This window comes from Lasioglossum baleicum, chromosome 11, assembly GCF_051020765.1.
Source record: "Lasioglossum baleicum chromosome 11, iyLasBale1, whole genome shotgun sequence".
In the NCBI taxonomy this organism is placed as follows: domain Eukaryota; kingdom Metazoa; phylum Arthropoda; class Insecta; order Hymenoptera; family Halictidae; genus Lasioglossum; species Lasioglossum baleicum.
This window is the reverse complement of record NC_134939.1, coordinates 14212810-14234932: the sequence shown is the minus strand read 5'-3', so window position 1 is coordinate 14234932 and position 22123 is coordinate 14212810. Positions and strand designations below refer to the sequence as shown.

General features: G+C 38.6%; 3 protein-coding genes across 21 annotated transcripts in view; 1 reads left to right on the top strand and 2 right to left on the bottom strand.

Moving 5' to 3' along the window:
* Nucleotides 1-247: 247 nt before the first annotated feature.
* On the top strand, nt 248-4399 carry LOC143213462 (ribonuclease H2 subunit B). Of its 2 annotated transcripts, none has more exons than XM_076433351.1 (5): nt 248-662; nt 846-1084; nt 1781-2066; nt 2324-2541; nt 2612-4399. In XM_076433351.1, the coding sequence occupies exons 1-5, from the start codon at nt 575-577 to the stop codon at nt 2702-2704; spliced, it is 924 nt and encodes a 307-aa protein (XP_076289466.1). In that variant the 5' UTR covers nt 248-574; the 3' UTR covers nt 2705-4399. The 2 variants fall into 2 exon arrangements, with proteins under 2 accessions (XP_076289466.1, XP_076289467.1); XM_076433352.1 differs by having other exon boundaries at nt 633-747.
* Bys (Bystin) lies at nt 3939-5969 on the bottom strand. Its single transcript, XM_076433350.1, has 3 exons — nt 5737-5969; nt 4475-5400; nt 3939-4397 (listed from the first exon to the last, which is right to left on the bottom strand). The coding sequence occupies exons 1-3, from the start codon at nt 5878-5880 to the stop codon at nt 4169-4171; spliced, it is 1299 nt and encodes a 432-aa protein (XP_076289465.1). The 5' UTR covers nt 5881-5969; the 3' UTR covers nt 3939-4168.
* A 377-nt stretch (nt 5970-6346) lies between these two features.
* LOC143213458 (CUGBP Elav-like family member 1-A) overlaps nt 6347-22123 on the bottom strand; it is a 455043-nt gene continuing 439266 nt past the window's right edge. For 17 of the 18 annotated variants that reach the window (XM_076433332.1, XM_076433335.1, XM_076433336.1 and 14 more), the window contains 2 exons: nt 21548-21698; nt 6347-16905 (listed from right to left, as the gene is read on the bottom strand). In XM_076433332.1, the coding sequence (XP_076289447.1) occupies nt 21571-21698 (128 nt within the window). In that variant the 3' untranslated portion in view covers nt 6347-16905; nt 21548-21570. The remainder of the gene's footprint in view (nt 16906-21547; nt 21699-22123) is intronic. The other variant, XM_076433333.1, reaches the window with a different exon arrangement.

Below are 22123 nucleotides of genomic sequence, written 5' to 3'. Positions count from 1 at the left end.
GCTTACTGTAGATGAATAAAAACGAAAATACTATTTAAAAAATATTTTATTTAAATGGTGCTCTAATATGTATATAATTATTAAAGTTCGTCGATAAAATATATACAGGAGATATCTTTCGTGTGTTAATGCAGGTTAAAGATATTAGACAAATTCAATATGTTTTTATCGATGGAAATAATAAGCATTGTAGTTTAAATCTTTCTCGCCAGAGTACGATTTTGGTACATTTTTCTTTTTCAAAAGATGGCTTGTTAGCGCGGCAACGCCTCTTCTCGGCCCAATTCTCCGATCATCGACCATTCACTGACGTTCGACCACACATCGAGATTTCAAATGTTATCCTCCACAACACTGGCGGCATGTCGCGTTTAACGTGCTCCTTTAACAAAAAAGATATACAGCCTGATATATTAAGATTAACGTGTAATAAAGAATTAAACGTTGGTTCTTTTACCAAAAATGGCTGATCTCTAAATTTGTTTTATATATACGTATTAATACATGGTGAAAACTTGTATAGATAAGTAAATAACCTAACGTATTATCGATCGTGTAAAACGCGCGTATAAATATGCCGCGTACCAAGGCATCACCAAAAAAGTGCGTCAAAACAACTAACTCATATCCAGGAACAAATACATGGGTTTTCCTTATGAAAGGTGTTTTCCTTATTCAAGTTAATAAAAATCATTTCTGTTTTCGAATTTCTGTATTGTCTGCTTGCCAATAATCTCATATCTACTGGTATATAACTAAGCTTCTTTGGCAGTTGTAAATTACATTTGCTTGCTCCACTGTGTTTAATAACGTTCCTTTTAATAAGTTTACTTAATATATTATAGGTGATGGCTTGAACAATACAGATGGAGGTATACCCGATGTGATTAAATTAAGGCATCCAGCTACGAATCAACCTGCTATGTTCGTATTTAGTCCAGGCAATACGACAGTGCAAGAAGTTTTAACATTCGATGAAAATAAGAGATCGTGGTTTATAGATGATAACGTCAAGTCCGATGGGAAAATGCATTTATCTACTCCTATTGATCCCATATTTTTAGTATTACCATATTTACGAAAGGTATGTTCGATATCAATTTCTAACGTTTCTCGCATTATGCTGCAAACATTAGTCCTGTTACTAAAGTAGAATTTACATGTACTAATCTCAAGTTTTAACACTTTATCAACTGGTAGTGGTTAAACGTCCTATACACATCTCACCAGTTATTCGGTCTTAGACATTTCTCTGACACTGGCTTCGTTTCGGCTTAGACAACCAATTTACAAACCACAGTAATAGTCAGTAAGCGCTCGGGACAAAAAACCGATTAATAGACTATTGGTGGATAAAGTGTTAAGAGGGTAGACTCGTTTTTCCAGAATTGCAAGGATGCAGATGTGCCTTCTCATTTCTCGATAATGCACGTGATGGGGTTTTTCAGTAAAAAAAAGTGCTAGATAAAAGACTAATCTAGGCTGCGATCGTCCTCAAAAGTCCTATTTTTAAGTTTTCAGCAGCACATAACTATTGCAGCTTTATGCAACTTATGCTACTGAATAGTGCAAATTACGCCTTGTAAACGTAAAAATAGGACTTTTGAGGGCGATCACAGCCTAGATTTATTTTTTATCTGGCTCCTTTGACTACTGAAAAACCCCATCGCGTGCATTATTGAGAGACGGGAAGGTGTATCCCGCACTCTCGCAATCCTGGAAAAACGAGTCTACCCCCTTAATCATTTATTAATCTACCCCCTTAACTTTATACTCGCAGACTCAACAAGCACAACCGTTAGATCAATGTCTGTGGGACGAAGATTTTCCAGAGACATCTCGTCTATCTCAATGTCAGAACTTGAAGTTATCGTTAGTTGCCGATCGTAAAGGAGATGAATCATTGCAAGCTTACAAGTTTAACGAGGAGAAGACGTTGACTTGGCTACAGAAAAAGGTGGAAAGAGTGATCGACGTGTTAAAACAGAAGGGTATTCACGTATCGCAAGGTGCTATTAGTGCTACTTACATTAAAAGTGCTAAACTTGAAAGTGCTTCGGAGGCAGGTAAGAAACAGTTTACTGTTCGTATGCTCTAAAGTCGAAAGTATATCGTTCGTTTAATAAATATTGTATTGAATTATAAGTAGACTGCAGATCTTTATGCGAAATAAAGATTGTGGAAAGCAGGAGTAAAATAGAAATTAATTTCATCCTTTAATGACTTTGTTGCATTAAAAACAACATTACAATATCTTTATAAATGCATAAACATCCGCAGTCTAATTACAAGTAATACATATAACATTTAATTTGTTTTTTAGAATACATTAGGTATGCTCATGGTATAGTATCGGAGTATCTCTCGGAAGACTTATCTAAAAAGTTAGCACACCACTTAAATATATCGGATGAAACGGAAGGTAAGAAGCGAAAATTAAGCAGTCCTAATGATAGCGAAGAGAAGAGGTCTAAGAAAGACACAACTGAGAATGAATCGATATTAAAACCAAAAGCTGCTGATTTATCCAAACCAGAGAAGGTTCATAGTTATGAATGTTTATCAATGTACTATATATACTATATACATATTTATAATTCGATATTTGTAGGTTCAAAAACCTACCATTGGTAAAAAGGAGCTGGCCAGACAAAAAGCAGCAGCTGGATCCAAAAGTATTACCAGTTTCTTTAAAAAGAAATAAAGTATAAACAATTGTAAAAAGTAAACATTACAAATTTAAAATTTTGTGTATTGTAATGTGTATATATGATTTATCATAGGGATATGTAACAATTGTTATTCAAGAATAGAGTCAAAATACTTTGTTAAAATCTAAAAACATGTCTAATTGCTATTTAAACTATTTAAACAGATGGAAAAACAATTTTTTTATACTTGATTCATAGACACTTTTATATTGCAATTTTTCTAATATACTTTAATATCGAAGGCATTTATTTTAAATAATTGTTGTATTTAAATTTTACTTATTGTAGGTAAAATATATTGTAATTTTAAATTTGTGGGAATACTTACAATATATATGTATGTATATGTATTCATTTTTTAATATGTGTCCCCTGACATTAAAGTCGTACTGTTTATTCTTTATAGGTGCTGTTTGCTGTAAAAGTGGTATAAATCCGTTATAAAACTGTAGAGATATTTTGACAATTAATCGTCAACTTGAGACCGACATCATTATATTTTTATATTATTTATTATAATTATTAACTTTCCAGAAGTCGGATTTATATCACTTACAAAATAAATGGCGCAGTTTGTTTCCCGCAAACTAGTTTTTAAATATTACGGCTGTTACTTTTTGTATATTTAGTATTAAGTCTAAATGTTATTTAACTATACAAAATATTGGAAATAAAACTATAGAGAGAAGTGATTTTAACAGAATTTATAATTTAATAATTTGTAACTTATCTATAGACTTGATGCATTTAAAGAATGTTTTAATACATAGAGCACAGTAAAATAAAGTTATGAATTATGCTCCATAAAGTATCGATAAAGGATCTTTTATTTAATTAGCCATTAATGGAATAAGCAACTTTCTAATCAAGGTTTGTGAAAGTTGCTTTATTCGAAAAAAAATTATTTAAACTCGAAATATTCTTTCTCCCCGAGTGCAAATATAAATTTATAAATATATAAACTGAAATTCTCTATATTTCTATTATTCTGTTACGAGTTTTATCAAGTTCAACACAAAATAAAAGTCGTATTAAGTTTAATTATACTTGAATATATACATACGTACTTATATATTTCTTTAGATAATTAAAACAATAAACAACGTGTTTGCTATAATGATAATTAATTCGAAAAATGGAACGAATTCATTTTTCATATACAATATTAACGAAAACTACTGAAATAAAAAGGATGCACAATGTTTGCGAAAAAACTAATTTCACAGATTCACAGTAATTACATTATATTTGTATGAAACAACTTTTTATACAAATTTTTCAATATGATTCAGTTTTACTTTATAGCACTGAAAGCAGTGAATGTTGTTCATTCACTAGCAACATCTGATACATACAAACTTCATGAAATCATGAAACGCACATTAGAAAAATCTTTGCTTTATATAAAATATGAATTTACATGTTTCAGGATATACGAAGACCTTGATCTCTCAACCTCAACAAACCATTGGTTCTGGTATAGGTTCCCCAATTTCCGAGTCCCTGCATTTAGCATGTTGTAGTTCTCTTCGTACTTCAGGAGTGATTGTATGATGAGATTGTTTCTTTAATAATTCTAATAAAGCTTCTTTTTGTTCTGAACTTATATCACTTTTATAACGTTGTACAAACGTTAATAATGCTTGATGCCATAAAACTGGTAATTCTCTAGAATCGCTCTTAAACCTGTAAGTAAGTATAATAATATCAAAATACGATAGTAATGAAACAGATTACAATAACTGAAAACACTAATGTGTTACCTCAAAAAATGAAATACAACACCATCTATGACTCTGTATGGAAGTGCATACTTTTTATCTAGGAATATCCTAAGGAAAATACTATTTGCACCTGTGTAATCCATTTCTGCGATCTTTAATATTGCTGCTGAAGAATGTAAAATTGGTATTGAATTCTTGGCAATCACAGATCCAATAATTACAGCTTCTCTTAATGTACAGGTTCCGGATTCTAATAATGGGAGCAAAATCCCTTTCATAAAACCAGCAGGCTTAAATAATGCTTTTCGTAAGGCTTGATATAAATGAAAGTTTAATCTTTTATACTCTGCTAGATCATCTCTAATTCTGGGTAACAATACCAAATTATAAAATCTTTGTGCCATCTTTTCTTTAAGATTAGACGCAAATATTCGAGTAGCTTGATACATTGCTGCTGCTGACCACTTTGGCGGATCTATAATGTACAGTATTTGTTCCCAGTTCCTTAAGGTGGGTACAATTTTAAATGCTTTAGGTAGCTTTCCGCTACGATATTTTGTTAAAACATCTCGAACACCTTCGTACATTGCTTTTACTCGTGGATCTAACTCTTGAATTTGCATAGAATCTGCTTCTGAAAATTGAGTTTGGATTTCTGTTTTCTTTTCTGTTAATTTTTCTAATATTATGTCGGCTAATGTTCTCATTGGCACAGCATCCTTAGACATAAACATTTGTATAGCACGTTCGTCTTCTTCATTAATTTCAATGTTTTCGTAAAACTGTGAATCATAACGTTCAGTATCACTAAGCTCATCTTCCGAATCGCTAAATTCTGGGCCAAGTTTAACTGTTGGTTTTCCCATTGATTGCGACGTTCGTACTATTCCATTCTCTTCTTCTATTTCAATTTGTTGTTGCCTAGCTTGAGATAAAATCCTCTTTGTAAGAGACGAATCCACGCACTATAAAACATATATTTGAAATTTGTATTAATACCTTCAATATGTTTTGACGTTATTTAAAGTACATCGACAAATTATTTACTTTATTCTAAATAAACTAATTCGCAAAGTTAATCATTTATCGATTCATATTATTTAATGTTTTGCCATTGTGTCAATTTGATACACAAGGGACACATTAAGTTACAAAATGAGGGACGAATGTGGAATAAAAATATTTTATGGTTTGCACATATTCTGTTAATGTACGAACATAATTATTATTGTGCTTAACAAATTGTTAAAATAATATATGTAATAATTTGTTGCACTTTATATAAAATTAGAAAATCTAACCTTCTCATCAGCATCATCCCGACTTCTGATCTTATGCCTATTTTTCGGTTTTACTGTCTTTTCTTCTTCTATTTGATCTCCTAATGCTAATTTTGTATGTTTCGTTTCACCTTTGGAAACTTTCACTTTCTTCGCTTTCCCCATTTTCTTAGTTCAAAATTGTTTTGAAAATTAACTCAACCATGTGATAAGTATAAGCACTATTTATGTAAGCAATGGCGAGCCCGAATCACCGACGAGATACACCGTGTTACTCTTTCTGTTTCCACGTTAGCTGATCTGTCGGTAACGTCGTCTATCAGTTTGAGCATTTTGTCGCTGCATGAAATGGCGCTGTACGGACGTTTATGCAAAGCAGATGATTCGTGCCGAAATTGACGATGTTCCTTATGGAATATGCGGGAAGAATCATTTGGCAATATAAATAATCAACGTTCAATGCTATTAATCGTCTTAAAAAAGGCTTGAAATGATATTTGGATGATTTGCGATACGTATTCTTTGCTTCTGAACGGGGAACTATTAGATTATTAAAAAATAATGATTATTAAGAAAACATCAACGATTTGGCAATTGATAAACGACAATGAAGGGGAAGATGAAACAACGATTTTATTTCGAAAATACGATTTATTAACCTGTCGAACGTAAATTCTGGTAACGCGCGCTCGCACGCACTATCCTGTCATGCACATCATGCTCTTGTCTACGCATTCTTTCCACGCGCACGCGGTATACAAAATCTATATTGTTACTATACTTAAACATCGTGACGCGTAGCTTAGCCGATAAACGTACACTATCCTAGAGATCGTGTTAATGACTATGTTGATTCCGAGTTAATCCGGTAATCCAGATCCTCCAAGAATCAGTACCTGCTACGTCGTCGTTATACACAAGTCTCGAGGGACACATGATTAGGTACATTGAAGTTATCTCCCTCACCCTCGATCTCTAATTCCCCGATGAATCACCAGCTCTGCACGCTCGTAATCATCGATCAATTTTAATAATAAACATTCACTGGTCTCTGTCGAAAGTGTGCGGTTTGTTGCATCTCGCACCCCTTCGACACCCTTTGCTATCATAAATGATCAGCGAATGTACACTTCCATCCATAAATCGGAACTTATTCAAATTCACATTTGATTCGACACTTATTCAAAGGATGCAGACGACTTTTCGTTATGAAACTGTTTTTTGTTACGAATTTTTTCGAATGTAGAGAACATGTAAATCAAATCTGTATTTTCAAATGTTTGGAATTTAAGTGGGGCAAATTAATTAATTAATTTTTGTATGCCGCAGCACAATGCAATCATTATTTTATTATTCTCTGGTGTATCACAGTTTCTTAGCATTTTCTATAATCGGGAACCAAAAGTTGCGTTGTTTTGGGAATAAGGTTTCTCGCTAATGTTTTCTATATCAATTTTATTTTTCAAAATAAAGCGATACTAGGTACTTCATGTTATTTTTATTAATTTCTAAAAAGTCTGTTTTGTGTCCGATTTACCCTGTATATATTTAATCAAATAAAACAATCCAAATAAAACAATCAGATTAAGCTGGAAGCTTGTATTCTTCAATTACCATTTTGTTGAAGATAAATAAGTGTCCGGCGATTTACGGACAGGAGTGTACAAGCAATTTCAAGAAATCCACTAGGACGTCTATCGTTTTGTCAATTTTGATAAACCACCGTCGCTTTCGATTACGGGAGAGCGAGAGAGGAAGAAGAGAGGGATGGAGGGAGGAAAAGAGAAAGAGAGAGAGAAAGAGAGCGTGATATTGTATTCAATGCCACCTGGGACACGTAAATGATACATCGATTATTCACGGCACTGCACGCATGCATTTCAAAATCGATATGGACTCGAATCGTTGTCGAACGAAAGAATTTTTCGTCGTTTTCGAATCGTTTCACAGGGATGATCGATTTTGCAAGTGGTTGACACTGTTGACACACCGTTTCCGGCGATGCATGGTTTTCTCGTAGGTACAATGGAGATCATCGTGGAACGAATTAGTCGGATATACATATCTGTATATGTAGATTTCTTCTTTTTGTATATATATAGATATATATACGACAGATAGCTGTTCGTTTTCTTGGTTTTTTTTTGTTTTTACTTCGAAATTTAGCTACGTACAAAAAATATCCTTATCGATTACGCACGGTTCATGTATGTACAGTGTACCTACGTGTTCGTCGACTGATTGTGGCGAGTGCGTGTGCGTTCTGTACAAACTGGTAGCCTAACATCCAAAGGAGAAAGATCACAATTTTATAGAGACGCGATGCGCATAGTTTTGTCAAGTACACAAGTTTAACACACGCTCTCTTACGGAGGCCCACGAAATTGCTCGAACATCTGGGAACCACCTTAGTTCATTCAGACGAGGTTCGAATGTTCAACAAGCGAGAGGTTTGCTTCGTCTGGACGCGTTGTGGCAGTAACAATAATTTAGACCGTGTCGGTGGAGACTCGCAAAGACCATCTCTCGTGTCCTTTCGTCGATTCGCGTGTTCGAATCGTTTCGTGGACCGACGTACGAAGAAACTTACGATAGGTTTCATTTTATAGATTACACTTTCTTATTTTTCCATTTCCGTTCAAAATCCTCCAGAATTCACAACAACGAACTGTGGTCATCTCGATTAGCCCTAATAATTTAATGAGAACGATATGAAAGTTTCGCCCCCCACCCTCGTCGCACAGAGGGGCAAATGGCCGATCTAGCTGGAGAAAAGTCATGTTTGGAAATAAATATATTTTCTTGTTCCAGAGACACATCTCGATAAATTATTTCAGAATTTTTTGATACGGAAGAATCTGATATAAGGTTTTGATTTTACTTTTCATTGCTCTTTATTTCTTGATTGCATATTAATTTTATCTGTAGTTATGATAAAAATTTGTTTGCGATTAAAATCGACAGAAAATAAACAGTAGAAAGCTGTTTCCGTCGAGTAGGACTTTTCTTCCAGCTAGATCGGGCATTTGTCCCACTGTGCGTCGCGCGCCTTTCCCTCTACTAATATTTTTCTTTTGAAAATATTACATCTCTTCCGTTTATTTTTTTGTCTTTTTTGTTTCTCGTTCGTTTGTTAGTCGTTTCTTTGTACATTGGCTAAGTCTTTGTATTCTTTGTAATTGTTCGGGCCGATAACGCTCGCATCCAAAAAAACGGCGGACATATTCTCGTGTTAGCGGAGGACAAATTAGGCCGAACACAATCAACATCCATAGAGATAGTTTTATCAAAGATTTTTCTTTTTGTTTCTCTCTCGAAGAGTCCAGTCGATACTCCTCTATATACAAAATCTACACAGTATTATAAAAATCGTAGACTCGTGGTTAAAAAACCAACATTCTCCTCCCCGTACTCCTCTCATTTGTCGATCAGAATTAAAAGGGTTCTCTTTTCCGGGATTGCAAGGATGCGGGATGGGCATTCTCATTTCTCGATGATGCAAAGATGAAGTTCTTCAGTAGTTGATTTCATCCCTTAAGATTCCCTTAACATTCTTGAAGTGTTTAAATCTTTTAACTGTTTTATATTTCGCCAAGTTCTTCATAAATGCATAAAGATCCGCAGTCTACTTATAAGAATACTCGCGAAAATCTGCTGCAATTGTTGCAATGCACTTAATAAGAAAAAAGAAATGTTCGGAAGAAATGGGTGCATTTTCTACACTTACACAATAGTTACATATAGAAGATGCACAACAGTTTAGAAGTTTCGTACAAATGAATGCATTTTTTCTGCATTAACATACAATTTGTATTTTTAATCTAAAATAGTATCTGCATACAAAAGGTCATCTTTGCATTATCGAGAAATGACAAGGCGCGTCCCGCGCCTCTGCGATCCTGGAAAGAAGAACACCCCCTTAAGTCTCTCTAGCACGTCGGATAATTTATGTACACATTGGCAAAAACGTTAGCGCAAAACACATGTATGTACGTACAAACGATATCGAGTTACGATGATTAGCGTGTGATCTCGTCCGCGAATACTTACGACAATCGCGTCATGGATTCTGTGGCTGTGTCGCCAGAAAATTCACGATTCGAGTACCGTGGAAAATTCGCGCTGCAACGACAGACGGAAATGTAACAATATATAGAAAGCACTGTTAGTACCAGAGGAGAATAACAAAGATGATCGATGAAGTCTATCTTGTTCGGAGAGACTGTCGTTCAAACTCCTCGCACAGCAACTTCTCCTCGTCGTCGTTTTACTACGCATAGTACTTACACTTCAACATTTATGTATCTCGTCGAATGAAGGAGGCATGACTTGTGTAACACTTTGGGACACGTCAATTACGCGGCTGTCAATGAACGTGAAACAATTGCCTAGGACATTGGTCGGCAAACTCGTTGGTAGATTGCGGATCTTCTTGCGAAATAAAAATTGTCTGCATCTGAATGGCATTTCTTCCCTGAATGATTTTAACCCTTTGGACTCGAAGCAATTTAAATCACGAATTGAACCTGTTTTCTCATACAACAATTGAGCTTTTTACAATTTATAGAATAAAGACGAATTTGAAGGCATTAAAACGGATTTGAACAATGGTATGGCAATTTTTACTGACGTCTCAGAGTCATTCGAGTGCAAAGAGTTAATAGAAGATATATCGTGAATTGACATCTCTTCAATTTTTATAATTTTCCAACAATTTTCAATTTTATTTAGTAAGTAAATTTATTTCAAATACGTCATTCGTGGAAGAGCCTCAGTTTGCCGACCACTGGACCAAGATGGCGCGCACTCGTTCCAATCTGCTGCAAAGCTCGCGAGAAACCAAGAATCTTCAAACAGGTACCGGAAGTTTATTCTACCGGATTGGAAAAGCTTCGAGCGTGCTTTTGGTCGTTCTAGGTGCGCAACGATCCTTCTGGGATGTTGATATTGAAATCGATCGAGTCGCGGTGGAGCAGCTAACGATAAGAAACGGGAATACAGTCTTCTCTCGCATAGTGTTACTACCTGGGTGTATGGAGGATCAGAAAGCGTAGAGGTACGCTGAGGACTGTCTACTTATTTCAAACAAGTAGACATAATCGCAATTCTATCGTGTGCGGTGTCATTTTAATCAGAAAAATGTCACCGGTTGGCAAAGGTTTCGTAACGAAACAACTAAAAGTAATAAAAGTTCCATCAATTGCATTAGTATTGCCTCACGGATATCCCCCTGGTGGGGGGATAAAAGAGCACGGTAATCCCTTGATCTAAGCCGATTGTCGATCCTCTGCTGTGACAGAGATCGCGAAGGCAGCTTCGTCGCGCTTAGGTCGCGGGATTACCGTAACACTATCCGTGGGGACGAAAGTGACGCTACGCGAGGGAAGACTGCAACGGAAGGAACGAAAATGGGAGGTGTGTGGGTTCGGCAGGCGGTAAAAGCAAAGAGAAGAAATTAAACCAACAAAATAAATACAATGTATTATTAATTTGACATACGCCACATGCTGATTGCGGTATACGACACGAAGGAAACGAAAAAATTCTTAGAATTCGACAAAAAGTCTTTCGTCTCGTTTAATCGCTGATCGTTCTCGACGATCGGTCGAACGGGGGTTTGCACTAAGAATAATAAAAGGGGTTTAACGGGACGAAAAAAGAAGAAGAAAAATAAAGAACAGAAAAAAATCATAGAAACGAAAAATCCTTTTCTCTTACACGGTCAAATCTGTCAACACAATGTGGTGGGAGACGCTGATAGTCACGTTCAACAACGATAGCGCACGTAAAATATACATTGATTATTCGAATACATACATGTATCTGTATACGCACATACGCACATACACAAAACACACGTAATGCCCAGACGTGATATACGTGTGTACATATATATGTATATATTACATATAGATTTTCCATCTGTTTTGCTCTTCTTTTTATCTTTCTCTCTCCACGTTATAATACACGCATACACACACGTACACATGATACACGCGCGCGTATCTATAAAATTTCTCTATAGCGCGCACAAGAGGGGAGGGGATAGTACTTTGCGTTACTTTTTTTTGGCGGTGAAAATTTGGTATCTCTTTGATTTTGATTTCACGATCGTCGTCGTGCGATTTCGTCGATCGTTCGTTCCGGTTCTCGATCCGACGAAGAATTTGATTCGCGATCGATCGAATTTTCATTTTCTGGGTATGACAGGATCGTACGCTCGTCGGAGATCGCTGTGGAGCAAAGTGATCGCGAACGATCGTGCTGCATGGCCGATTCGACAGTACATGTTTTTTGAAGAGCACCAAGGAAAACGAACGCGATGGACGCACAAATTTAAAATTAAAAAAAAAAGAATAATAGAGGATAAAGAAAACAAAAAAAAACAAGTTCTACAAGAGAATAAAACAGCAAAATAAAGTAATCGTAATCTGTTTAACATTTTCTGCAAGTGGTCGACGTGTACATCCAAAGAACGTGATCGTCGCACGGATTGCGTGTCTCTCTTGCATCATTTAAAAACGAAAAAGAAAAAAAATATACGTATACTCTAGTGGTAATGATAAATTACGTTGGTACTGATAGTAATGGTAGTTACGATGACGCAGAACGAACAGGATCACGTCATTTGGTTTCACTCGGCTGTCGCGTGTAATTTCATTCGATGCGATCGATCGTCCTCGCATCGTCGCGGCGCGCGCGCCAATGATTTCCGCAAGCACATATTCTAAAATGCTTCGAACGTTTAAAAAATGGCATTCGCAGATAAAAGAAATGACATTTTTTTTGTTTTAAGTACATCGACACGAGTGATCCGTGTCCGCTTCGAACAAGGGTTTTGTTTTTTGTAAAAATCGATACAAAAATTTCTCGCGGCCGCGCGGGAAAATCGAATTTCCGCTGCCTCGTAACAATTGTCTAACATTGAACGTTCAATATCAACAAAAAGAATAATAATACATGGATAATCGTAATCACCATTGCTACGAATCGCGGATAATAATAATAATAATATTATTCATAATAATAATAATCATCAGCGTGACAATAATAATAGATACAAAAGTAACATTAAGGATAATAATAAAGTTTCATAGTAACGATACCACCAAGAATCATAGCGATAATAATAATTATGTCATAATATAATATTAATAATCTATCGGTAAACGATAGAGCAATAAATTGTAAGAATAATAAGGATAAGGATAAATCGTCGGTAAAGGTGAATGTAGCAATAATAATAATAATAATAATGACGACAATAATAATAGTGACCATGGTGATAGCAAATAATTAATAGCAGCATTAAACAACGATGTTAACGCGCGTGCCAGAAAAAAAGAATGCGGTGAGAAGATGACACGAACATAAACGGTGATATATTAAATCGTAAATGTTACTTTTGACTAGGTACTCCACTTGTACTCACGCGAGACGTAAGACACAAAAAAGGACGTGTGATTGATTCTCGTGTTAAGTAAAAAATGTTTATCGGCTGAACAATGTGTCTCCGAGGGGATTAGTCGTTCACGGTGCATAAGTACATGGACTTCGATAATTAAAGAGACGTCTTTGGTAATTTGCACGGAGCGCGATGCAGCCGGGTTTTTTCATCGACGTACCGAATTGATCCATTGAAAACTGACACCGCTTCTATCTTCGTGAAGATACAAAAAAGTGTTCGGGATCAAAATCAACTGGGCTTTCCGTCGTTATTTTAACTTTTAATTACTCGCACATCATACTTACAGTCTGACAACTTTAAACTCAGTGTTTCAAGCGTTAATAGGCAAATGTTTACTTCGCACAGAAGTAGTTATTTCATTCAATAGAAATTTATTTATGTTGGAGTCGTATAAAGTTCCATATAAAGTTATGGAGAAAGAGGAGTGCGAGTAATTGGAGGTTAAAAACAGCCATTCTGCCGAAGAATGATTAGCTATTACGACTGTTACCGCATTGATTGTCCATTTTCGAAGAATCACATATGCAGTGCCGGCCGAAGACACGATGCATGTGATGCACATTATTCTAAATAAAATGCATGCTGTTTTAAAAATTTTAAAATGTCAACCAAATTTACTGCATGAAAATAAAATAAATTTATATTTAAAAAGATCTCTTCTATAAAAGAACTAGGGCCGGCCCGGCACATTCGACACTTTCCCGAACACTTTGAAGCGCGCAGAGATCAGCTTCCAGTGGAGCAGAGTACATCTGATCGTTTCGCAGGAATCGTCCGATTGATCGGCGTCAGTCGCGTCTCCGTTCATTTGGTTTGACGCGTGCGTGTGAATTATGTCATCTTATCAGAAAACAGGTTTGCCTCGAGTTCAAGAAACAAGCACTACGCGAATCATAGCTGTGGCTTCGAACTCAAAGGATCCGTTGAATCGCGAACAGGAAAGAAGAAAAAGGCGTAGAACGACGATTCACGGAAGCGACTCGATCGAGAAAGAGAGTGATCCGCAGCTTTCGTTTCCTCCCGTTAACATTAATCCTCTTAACCGTATCGCCAAGACAAACTTCTCTCGAAAATGCTGTCGTCTATCTTCTTCGTACTAATCCGGCAATTCTATCGTTTACGAGTCTTTCCGAGCTGATATAAAAAATAATTTCATTACATTCTCGAAAGGAACTCGTCTCGTCGACACGGATAAGCGTGAACACTTAACGTAAAATAAATGATCAGTTCACTCGCTTTAGTCGGTTTCAAACCGACGTAATACTCGATTCGATTTAATATATTTCTCTTTCAATGTTTTGGCATCGTTACTGTTTATCTCTTCCTCTTCCTCCTCTTCTTCTTTCGTGCTTGCTTTCGCGGTTATGGGATCCCGAACTCTCCGATTTCTTCTTCTCTCCCGCGCGAGAAATCGCGGAGGTTTTTCCCGGTAAAAATTAAGTACCTAGAACCGAGATAAATCTTGCATCGGCAACGACGATCGCGTGCGTTCTCGATCCGAAACCTTCCCCTTTGAGGGTGGATCAAAAAACACGGTTCTAGTCGCATCTGCACGTTCGTCTCGCGACGTGGAAAGTGTTCCAGGGGTACAACAGTAGATAAATCTACGACGAGAATCGTTGCTGACCCAAGGTCGATCCGCGCTCGTTCTTTCTCCGAAAAATTCGTCGCGATGCCGATCACAGAGATCATAAAACGCGAATAAACGACGGAAAGTTATGCTGTTGGTATACGGGTCGATGAGAAAGAAAAAATAAGAGGGGGCAGAAAAAGAAAAAGATAAAGAACGATTGCGTGGGGCGCGGAGACAACGCTCTCGTTTTCCGAAATTCGCCATCGTTAAGTTTCTCATGCCACGCTTCCGTCACACGCTCGCCGATTCGCTCACAGATTCGCGCTCGGACACGACACGCACGCACGCACACACACAGACAGACAGACACATATACAACTTTGAAAAGCGACCCTAGTCCAATCCTATATACGGTACAACGTTATCACAAAGTCATTAAAAAATGCTATTTATGTATCGTCTCGCCTACGCAACATTTCTATTCCTTGTTCCATCTTGTTTGTCTTTTTTCATTTTTTTGGTTCTTTCTTTTTGGTAAATTTACACCTTTACACACAGTCACGGCGTCGACGCGGCGCGCGACCCTTCTAACGGGGATCCTGACGAGCCGGGTTTCGATTAGGTTCGCGCTCTCCCTTATCCCTCATCATTGTCCTACGCTTTTTTGTTTTTTCGCTATGAACTTTCGATCCCAGCCGTGTGTATCTACATATGAACAGGCGCGTAGTTTCTTTCTCTTATTTTCCTCGGCGACGCCGACAGAGCGATCACGGAGAAGAAGAAAAGAACAACAAGCGAGTCGATCCGAAACATCGATCCTCGGTATATATATATAGTTTTGCTAATTAATTACAGCCGTGCAGATAGCGTAACTCGTTCTTATGGTACAAGGTTCTGTGTACGTCCGACCCCGTCGACGGTTAGTTTAGTTAGTGATTGTACGCGAGATAATCTTACATTAACGATCCGCGAGAGATGGATCGGCGGGTTGCGCGATCCTGTGGGATCAGAGTTTCCCCTAGACCTCGTCTCGTCGTCGCACCTCTCTCTCTCTCGTTCTCCTCCGATTCCGCCCCCCGGAAATTAGTCTCGATCACGAACAAACTTGCTGCACACTGATCGTCGAGACTGATATTCTGGATCGCGATCGGACGCGCGGTTATACATACACACGCACAGCACAGAGATACCGATGATAAAGATTTGGCGTACGCGCGCGGTTTCTTTTTCGTTTGTCGCGCACGCCGATATATGTATATGTACACGTACAAAGAAACAAATAGAGTAAAAGGTGGAGATATAGCGTGTGTGTGTCACAGTTCAGCCCGAGGAACATAAAACACAGTGCTCGTGGCGCCGGTGTCTCCGAACTTCCGCGCTTCGCTACGATACTCGTTTCCGCGTCGGCTTTTCCATCTCGTTCCTGTTTTCTCGGTTTCGTTATCGGTTCCCGTTTTCATCGACACATTCCCCGACTTTTTGGACGATGACCGGGGAGAGGTGTGTCTGGTCCGCGTGTATCCCGTTGGATCGAACCGATCTCACTGCCAGTCCCACGACGACGGTCCCCTTCGGATCCTTGCAGCTCTGGATGGACGATCATTGTCACGCTTCTTTCTCTGTCGAGGAGCGAGTTCGATCGCGTAGCGGCTGTTTAGGGATGCGCCGTTACACGCGTGCCACGATCGACAATCGGCGAGCCAATCGACAATCCGATAAAGGAGACCGGACGACTACGAACGTGGTTGTCGCGATCTACGCGAAATTAAAAACGCTGTGGAGGTAGCTCGTAGGTGGATGGATTCGGTTGTGTTCTCTCTTTTCTTTTCTTTTTTTTTCGCTTGTTTTGCCTCGGGATTCTCTTATCGCTTCGTTCCTCTGTGTTTTGGAGAACCGGAGATCGGAACCGGGATACGGGAACGTTGGGATGATCATGGAGACGGTTATGGTGGGCGACGATACCCGTTTAGGGTACCGGGAGACAGCGGGCGGATGTGCACAGGCACCGACAGACACAGAATGACTGATCAAGAGGCTGACCAAGGAGTCGTGACTGATCGATCGAACGATTGACCGATTTGACTGACTGAGACTGACATGGCACGGCGACTCCGATCGAGAACACGGTCACAACGTCACAGGCCACCTGCTGGCACACAAACAAACACACGGACAGGTTAGTCACCACCACACACCAGAGATATATGGAATTCCCTGGACGCAAACGTGCACGGTGACGAGAGACTCTCGATCCTCGCTGATCGCGCGGATCGACGTTTCTTTTTTCTAAGACTTCTTTCTCGCGCCTGCGGACGGACACGAACATCTCGGACACGGTACACCGCCGCGCACTTTCTAGAATCATCACGGACGATCAAAGAACACCGACAATCATTAATAGTTACCACAAGCAGATAATTACAACACCGTGCAACGTGTACGCAGGTATTTTGCCAATGCGTCGTCTCGTCGAACGAAAGCAACCCGAACATGTGTTCGACCGTTGATCAGCGAGACGGTTTTGATCATTGCTCAGTCTTTTCTCTATGTATCCTATTTTTATAGCAACGTGGTTAGGCTGTCTACAGTTAACCCTTTGCACTCGGAGCTACTAGAATAATTCCATATTAATCTTTTTCTTTGTATGAATATACAATTGATGTCAAACCTCAACATATTTAATTATGTGAACAATATTGTGGCCCACTCGAGTGTTAAGGGTTCTAAACTTTAGTATGCTCGCTGATCAAGTGTCGAACATCGGTACGATTAGGTAATCGGACTCGTCGCGTTGCTTCGTCCTCGCCGATACGATTCGTCGACGCGTTCCTTGTACTTCTCCAAAAAGCTATTGTTCATTCTAGAGTATATAATAAAGAGAGAACGCGTCGACGAATCGGTGTGCACGACGATCGGCGATATCCCAGAGAAAAAAAAAGAACACGGCAATGTTAGTACTAACAACTAATAAAGCGTCATAGCGTAATTAACCATCAAACTTCGTGTGTGATATTACTGTCACAGTGGAATATGTTCCGAGTTTTGTGCCCTGTACAACGAACGAGGAACCGACTGCGCGTGGTTGCGTAATAGAAAACAGTGGTAGCGTATAATCACGACGGATTAATGAGGTAGACCATTGGCGATTTGATTGCTACCCTGTACGTACGGCTAGAGGACGCACGGTGTCCCGACACGTCACGCTTTCGTTACGGAAATGCGTAATAAAATACGTAGAGACTGATATGTATAAATTAACAGAGAAAACGAGAACGGTACGTGTGTGTAGATCAGGGGTGGACAGTTTTGCTTGAATCGAGACGAGACGTCCCCACCATGGCGCTCAGTGTCCCCCACCAGCATCCGTCGTTACCCTAGACTAATTATACTTATAGACCCGATTACTCGTTCATTTTTACTTTATAATGAACGTTTTATTTTATTGCTCGTTCATTTTTACTTTGTCTTTGTCATTTTCCCCACTATTCATTTTTATTTTATCATTTTAGATATGCTAACTCATATAAATTTTTATGTAGATGTTGGTAGTATGAAATCTGTATTTATTTCATCGCAACTTAGTTTATTTAAAGGAGGAGAATAGCGAGAACAATATACGCGATATTAACCCTTTGCACTCGAACGGCGAGTCTGAGACGCCACTAAAAATTGCCATACCATTACTCAAAACAGTTTTAACATTATTAGATTTGTCCGTTTTCTATAAATTGTAAAAAGGTCAACTGTTATATAAGAAAACAGGTTCAACTTGATGTGGACAATGTAAAAAAGATTACACAGAATAAAAATGTTCTGGATCGAAAGAAATGATTTTGATTTTCGAATTAAAATTGCTTCGAGTGCAAAGGGTTAACATCTTCAACTTGAAAAAGATACTCCAATAAAAGGAAAGAGCTCGAGAATCAATACTAATCTAATACCTCGTCGATTAATTCATGAATTAACGAGTTAGCATAATTTGGCTTGGCAATGGAATCAAGTTTATGAAAGAAATTATATTTTAACGCAAAAATCTATAATACGTAAATTCATTTTGTCAATTTGCATCAAACAAAGTCCTATTTTTAAAGCAGTACATATTCTTGAAATAAAACATTAATAAATAATTATAAAATATTAACAAAATAACACAAAATTGATCTGGGTTGAAACAAATATCTTGATTTTGGAATTCAAATTGTTCGAGTGCAAAGGGTTAAGTGTAAAATATTTACTTGTGAAAAGATATATTTGTATGACGGTTCTGTCGTTCCTTAAAATTCTTTATGCAACGAAATAATGCATAAACATACTTGTATACCTCGTTTTTACATCGCTAACCATTTTGAATGATCTTGTGACGTGACTTGTGGGCACCAGATACTGTTATCTTAGAACATTGCGTCCTATGCATAACCTACAACTATACCGGGTCTATAAGTATAGATATGGTCTAAGGGGACGTTGGTGGGGGAAGCAAGCGTTTGAGGGGCCCCTACCGTGCCCACCCCTGGTGTAGATAAAACAAGAACAAAGAAAGTGATAGAGAAGCGTAATATCTTCCGTGTGTGGGGGGCGGTTGGGTTTTTTTCGGGCAGGGCGGAGCATAAACGCAACGAGAGCTCGCGGATGGCGTGAAAAACAACTCAAAGCGAACTACAGTTTTTTCTCGGCATACTTTTTGTTTCTCGTAAATGTGTTTCTTCTTTTCTTTTTTTGGTTTAACTCTCCTGGAGGAGAGAGAAGCTTGTCGGCAACAACGGAGAATGTTAGTGAGAACTTTACGTACATAATTCCACTTTGTGCACAAAAGTTAGCACAGTAAGCTTGATTGGCAGCCGTTCGCAACGAAATGAAGTTTGATTGCGCCACTGGCGCGAGAAAAAGGTCGGAGAAGGACGGTGATAGGCCGAGAGAGAGAGAGAGAAAGAGGGAGACAGAAAGAGAGAGAAAGAGAGTGCAGGCTTGCGCATCTTCGAGAAAATATTGAAGGACGAGCACTGGGCAAGCGAGCGTATATGCTTGTTATGATGCTGTCACATAATGTATGTACAAAAGTATTGTCTCGGCCGAGGGGCCTCCGTATGACGATGGATAATATTGTAATGCGGTTTTGTCTTGGCACTTGGAAAAACACAGATTAAAAAGACACTGCTTGTCCTGAGAATACTGTACACAAAAAAATACAGTGCAACGTAATGCAATACGATACAATCATAGAAAATGGCGGTAAGATTATACGTGTCGTTCGAATTCGTCGTCAGAGAGTCCCGTTCCGAATCCCCGAGACTCGAGAATTAATTCGTACTCGTTCACCTAGGATCAAAGCATTCACGGTCAGCTTAAAAATGTTTATTGAACGTCTGGTTTTGTAACATCGTGGATACAAAAAGAAAAAACGATTGTACTTCCCTGTGCGGAAATAGTCGGTAGTCATTGTATCGGAAGCCGTTGCCAATTACATTAGCGCGTATTTGTTTCGTGTACAGAATCAGCTGACCGACGTTGTCGAAAGTCTCCTTGAAAGGGAAGTAGTCTCGTTTCCAGGATTGCAATCATTTCTCGATGATGCAAAGATGGGGTTTTTCAGTAGTCAAAAGCGCTGGATAAAAGATCAATCTAGGTCGCAGTCGCCCCCAAAAGTTCTACTTTTACGTTCACGAGGCATAATTAAATTATTATAAGCAGCTTTACGCTTCCGAATAATGCAAATTACGCTGCCGAATAAAAATAAGACATTCGGGGGCGACTGTAGCCCAGATTGATCTTTCCTCTAGCGCTTTTCACTACCGAAAACCCCCGATCTTTGCGTTACCGAGAAATGAAATCCTGAAAACGAGACTGGCCCCTTAAATCGTCTACACTCTACACCGTGTATTAATCGACAGCATTTGGCAGCATCTCCACTGGTGCGAAGATCGAACGACACTTTTCCCCGGATTAAATACACGAATTCGAAACAAGGAACATCGGAAATGCTTACACGATCGCTGCACTCGAGAAGGAGCAGTTGAGAATTGTTCCATTGAGATTCCGAAGGACGTCGAGGGGCGTCGATCGAGAGTGGATACAATAATAATAATACAAGTGGAAGGAGACACGAAGAATATATATATATGTATAGGTTTTTGAACACTTTCTCTCGTGTGTGTTCGTGTATATGTGTGTCTGTTGGTACAAAAAATACCAGAAAAAAATATATATGTATGGACGGACTAAACGAATAAGAAGAAATATTATAGTAAACTCGCAAAAATCGAGATGTATATAATACATTCGGAGATATGTATATGTTTGACGAGTAGGTTCAAGTCTTCAAGATTATCACAGCCTCGTTTCGAAGGATGATTGCACGGCTCTTTGGAGGTTGCGAGACGCGCAACACGAGTACCGGGAGTTTGTCCGGTGTCTTGTTTAAGAGGAGACACCCTCTCTAAAATCTCTGTAGTGTCGACGACGACAACAACAACAACAGCAACAACAACAACGACACCACCACCACACCATCATCATCATCATATCATCATCGAGAATACTGTTTTGACTAGAGACGGTTTTTTGAAAGGCGACCTGAGAGATGGAAGCCTTTCGAATATTCGAGACGATTCGGAACGATCTATATGGTCCCTCTCCTACGGATCGAGGAGCACAAGCCCGATCAGTGATTTACGCGACTTATCGATCGCGCGAGAGCTCTTTGATTATGGGCACCAGGGTCGTTGGATCCGAGCCGTGGTATCCGAGGAGCCCTTGTCGGCTGGTTGGTTGATGGTTGATTGGTTGGTATCTACCTACGAACGGTGGGCGACGCCGGCTAATAGGGTTTCGAGGCGTCCTTGGACCGTTTCAGCTGGACCTTCAGCCGTTTCATGCCAACCTGGAAACCGTTCATCGCCTGAATCGCTGCTTGCGCGCTCGCCGCGTTGTCGTACGACACGAACCCTGAAAACAATCCAGTTCCTCCTCTAAATCCTCCTCTCTCACAACACGATCGAACTAATTTCTAATTGTAATTGAAATTACATTTTGCCCCCAACTCTGGTAAAAAACACCCTCTACTTCCCGAGATATCTCCAAAATCAATCCTCAAGCCTGGTCTTTTCCTTGCGAACCACAAACTTTTGCTTTTCCCCTATGTAATCCAGTAAATTTGGCCGAGAATGTTGTTTTTAATGTAACGAAGTATTTAAGAGAGGCGAAATCAATTTTTATATTATTCCTGCTTTCCACAATCAATGCAAAACATTTTTATTTTGCATAAAGATCCGCAGTCTAGTAATTTATTTTAATTAATAAAGAGACATTTAAAAAATTTCTGGCAGCGCAAGGAAAAGTTGAACCATCCTCAACCTTTAACTTTAAGAACT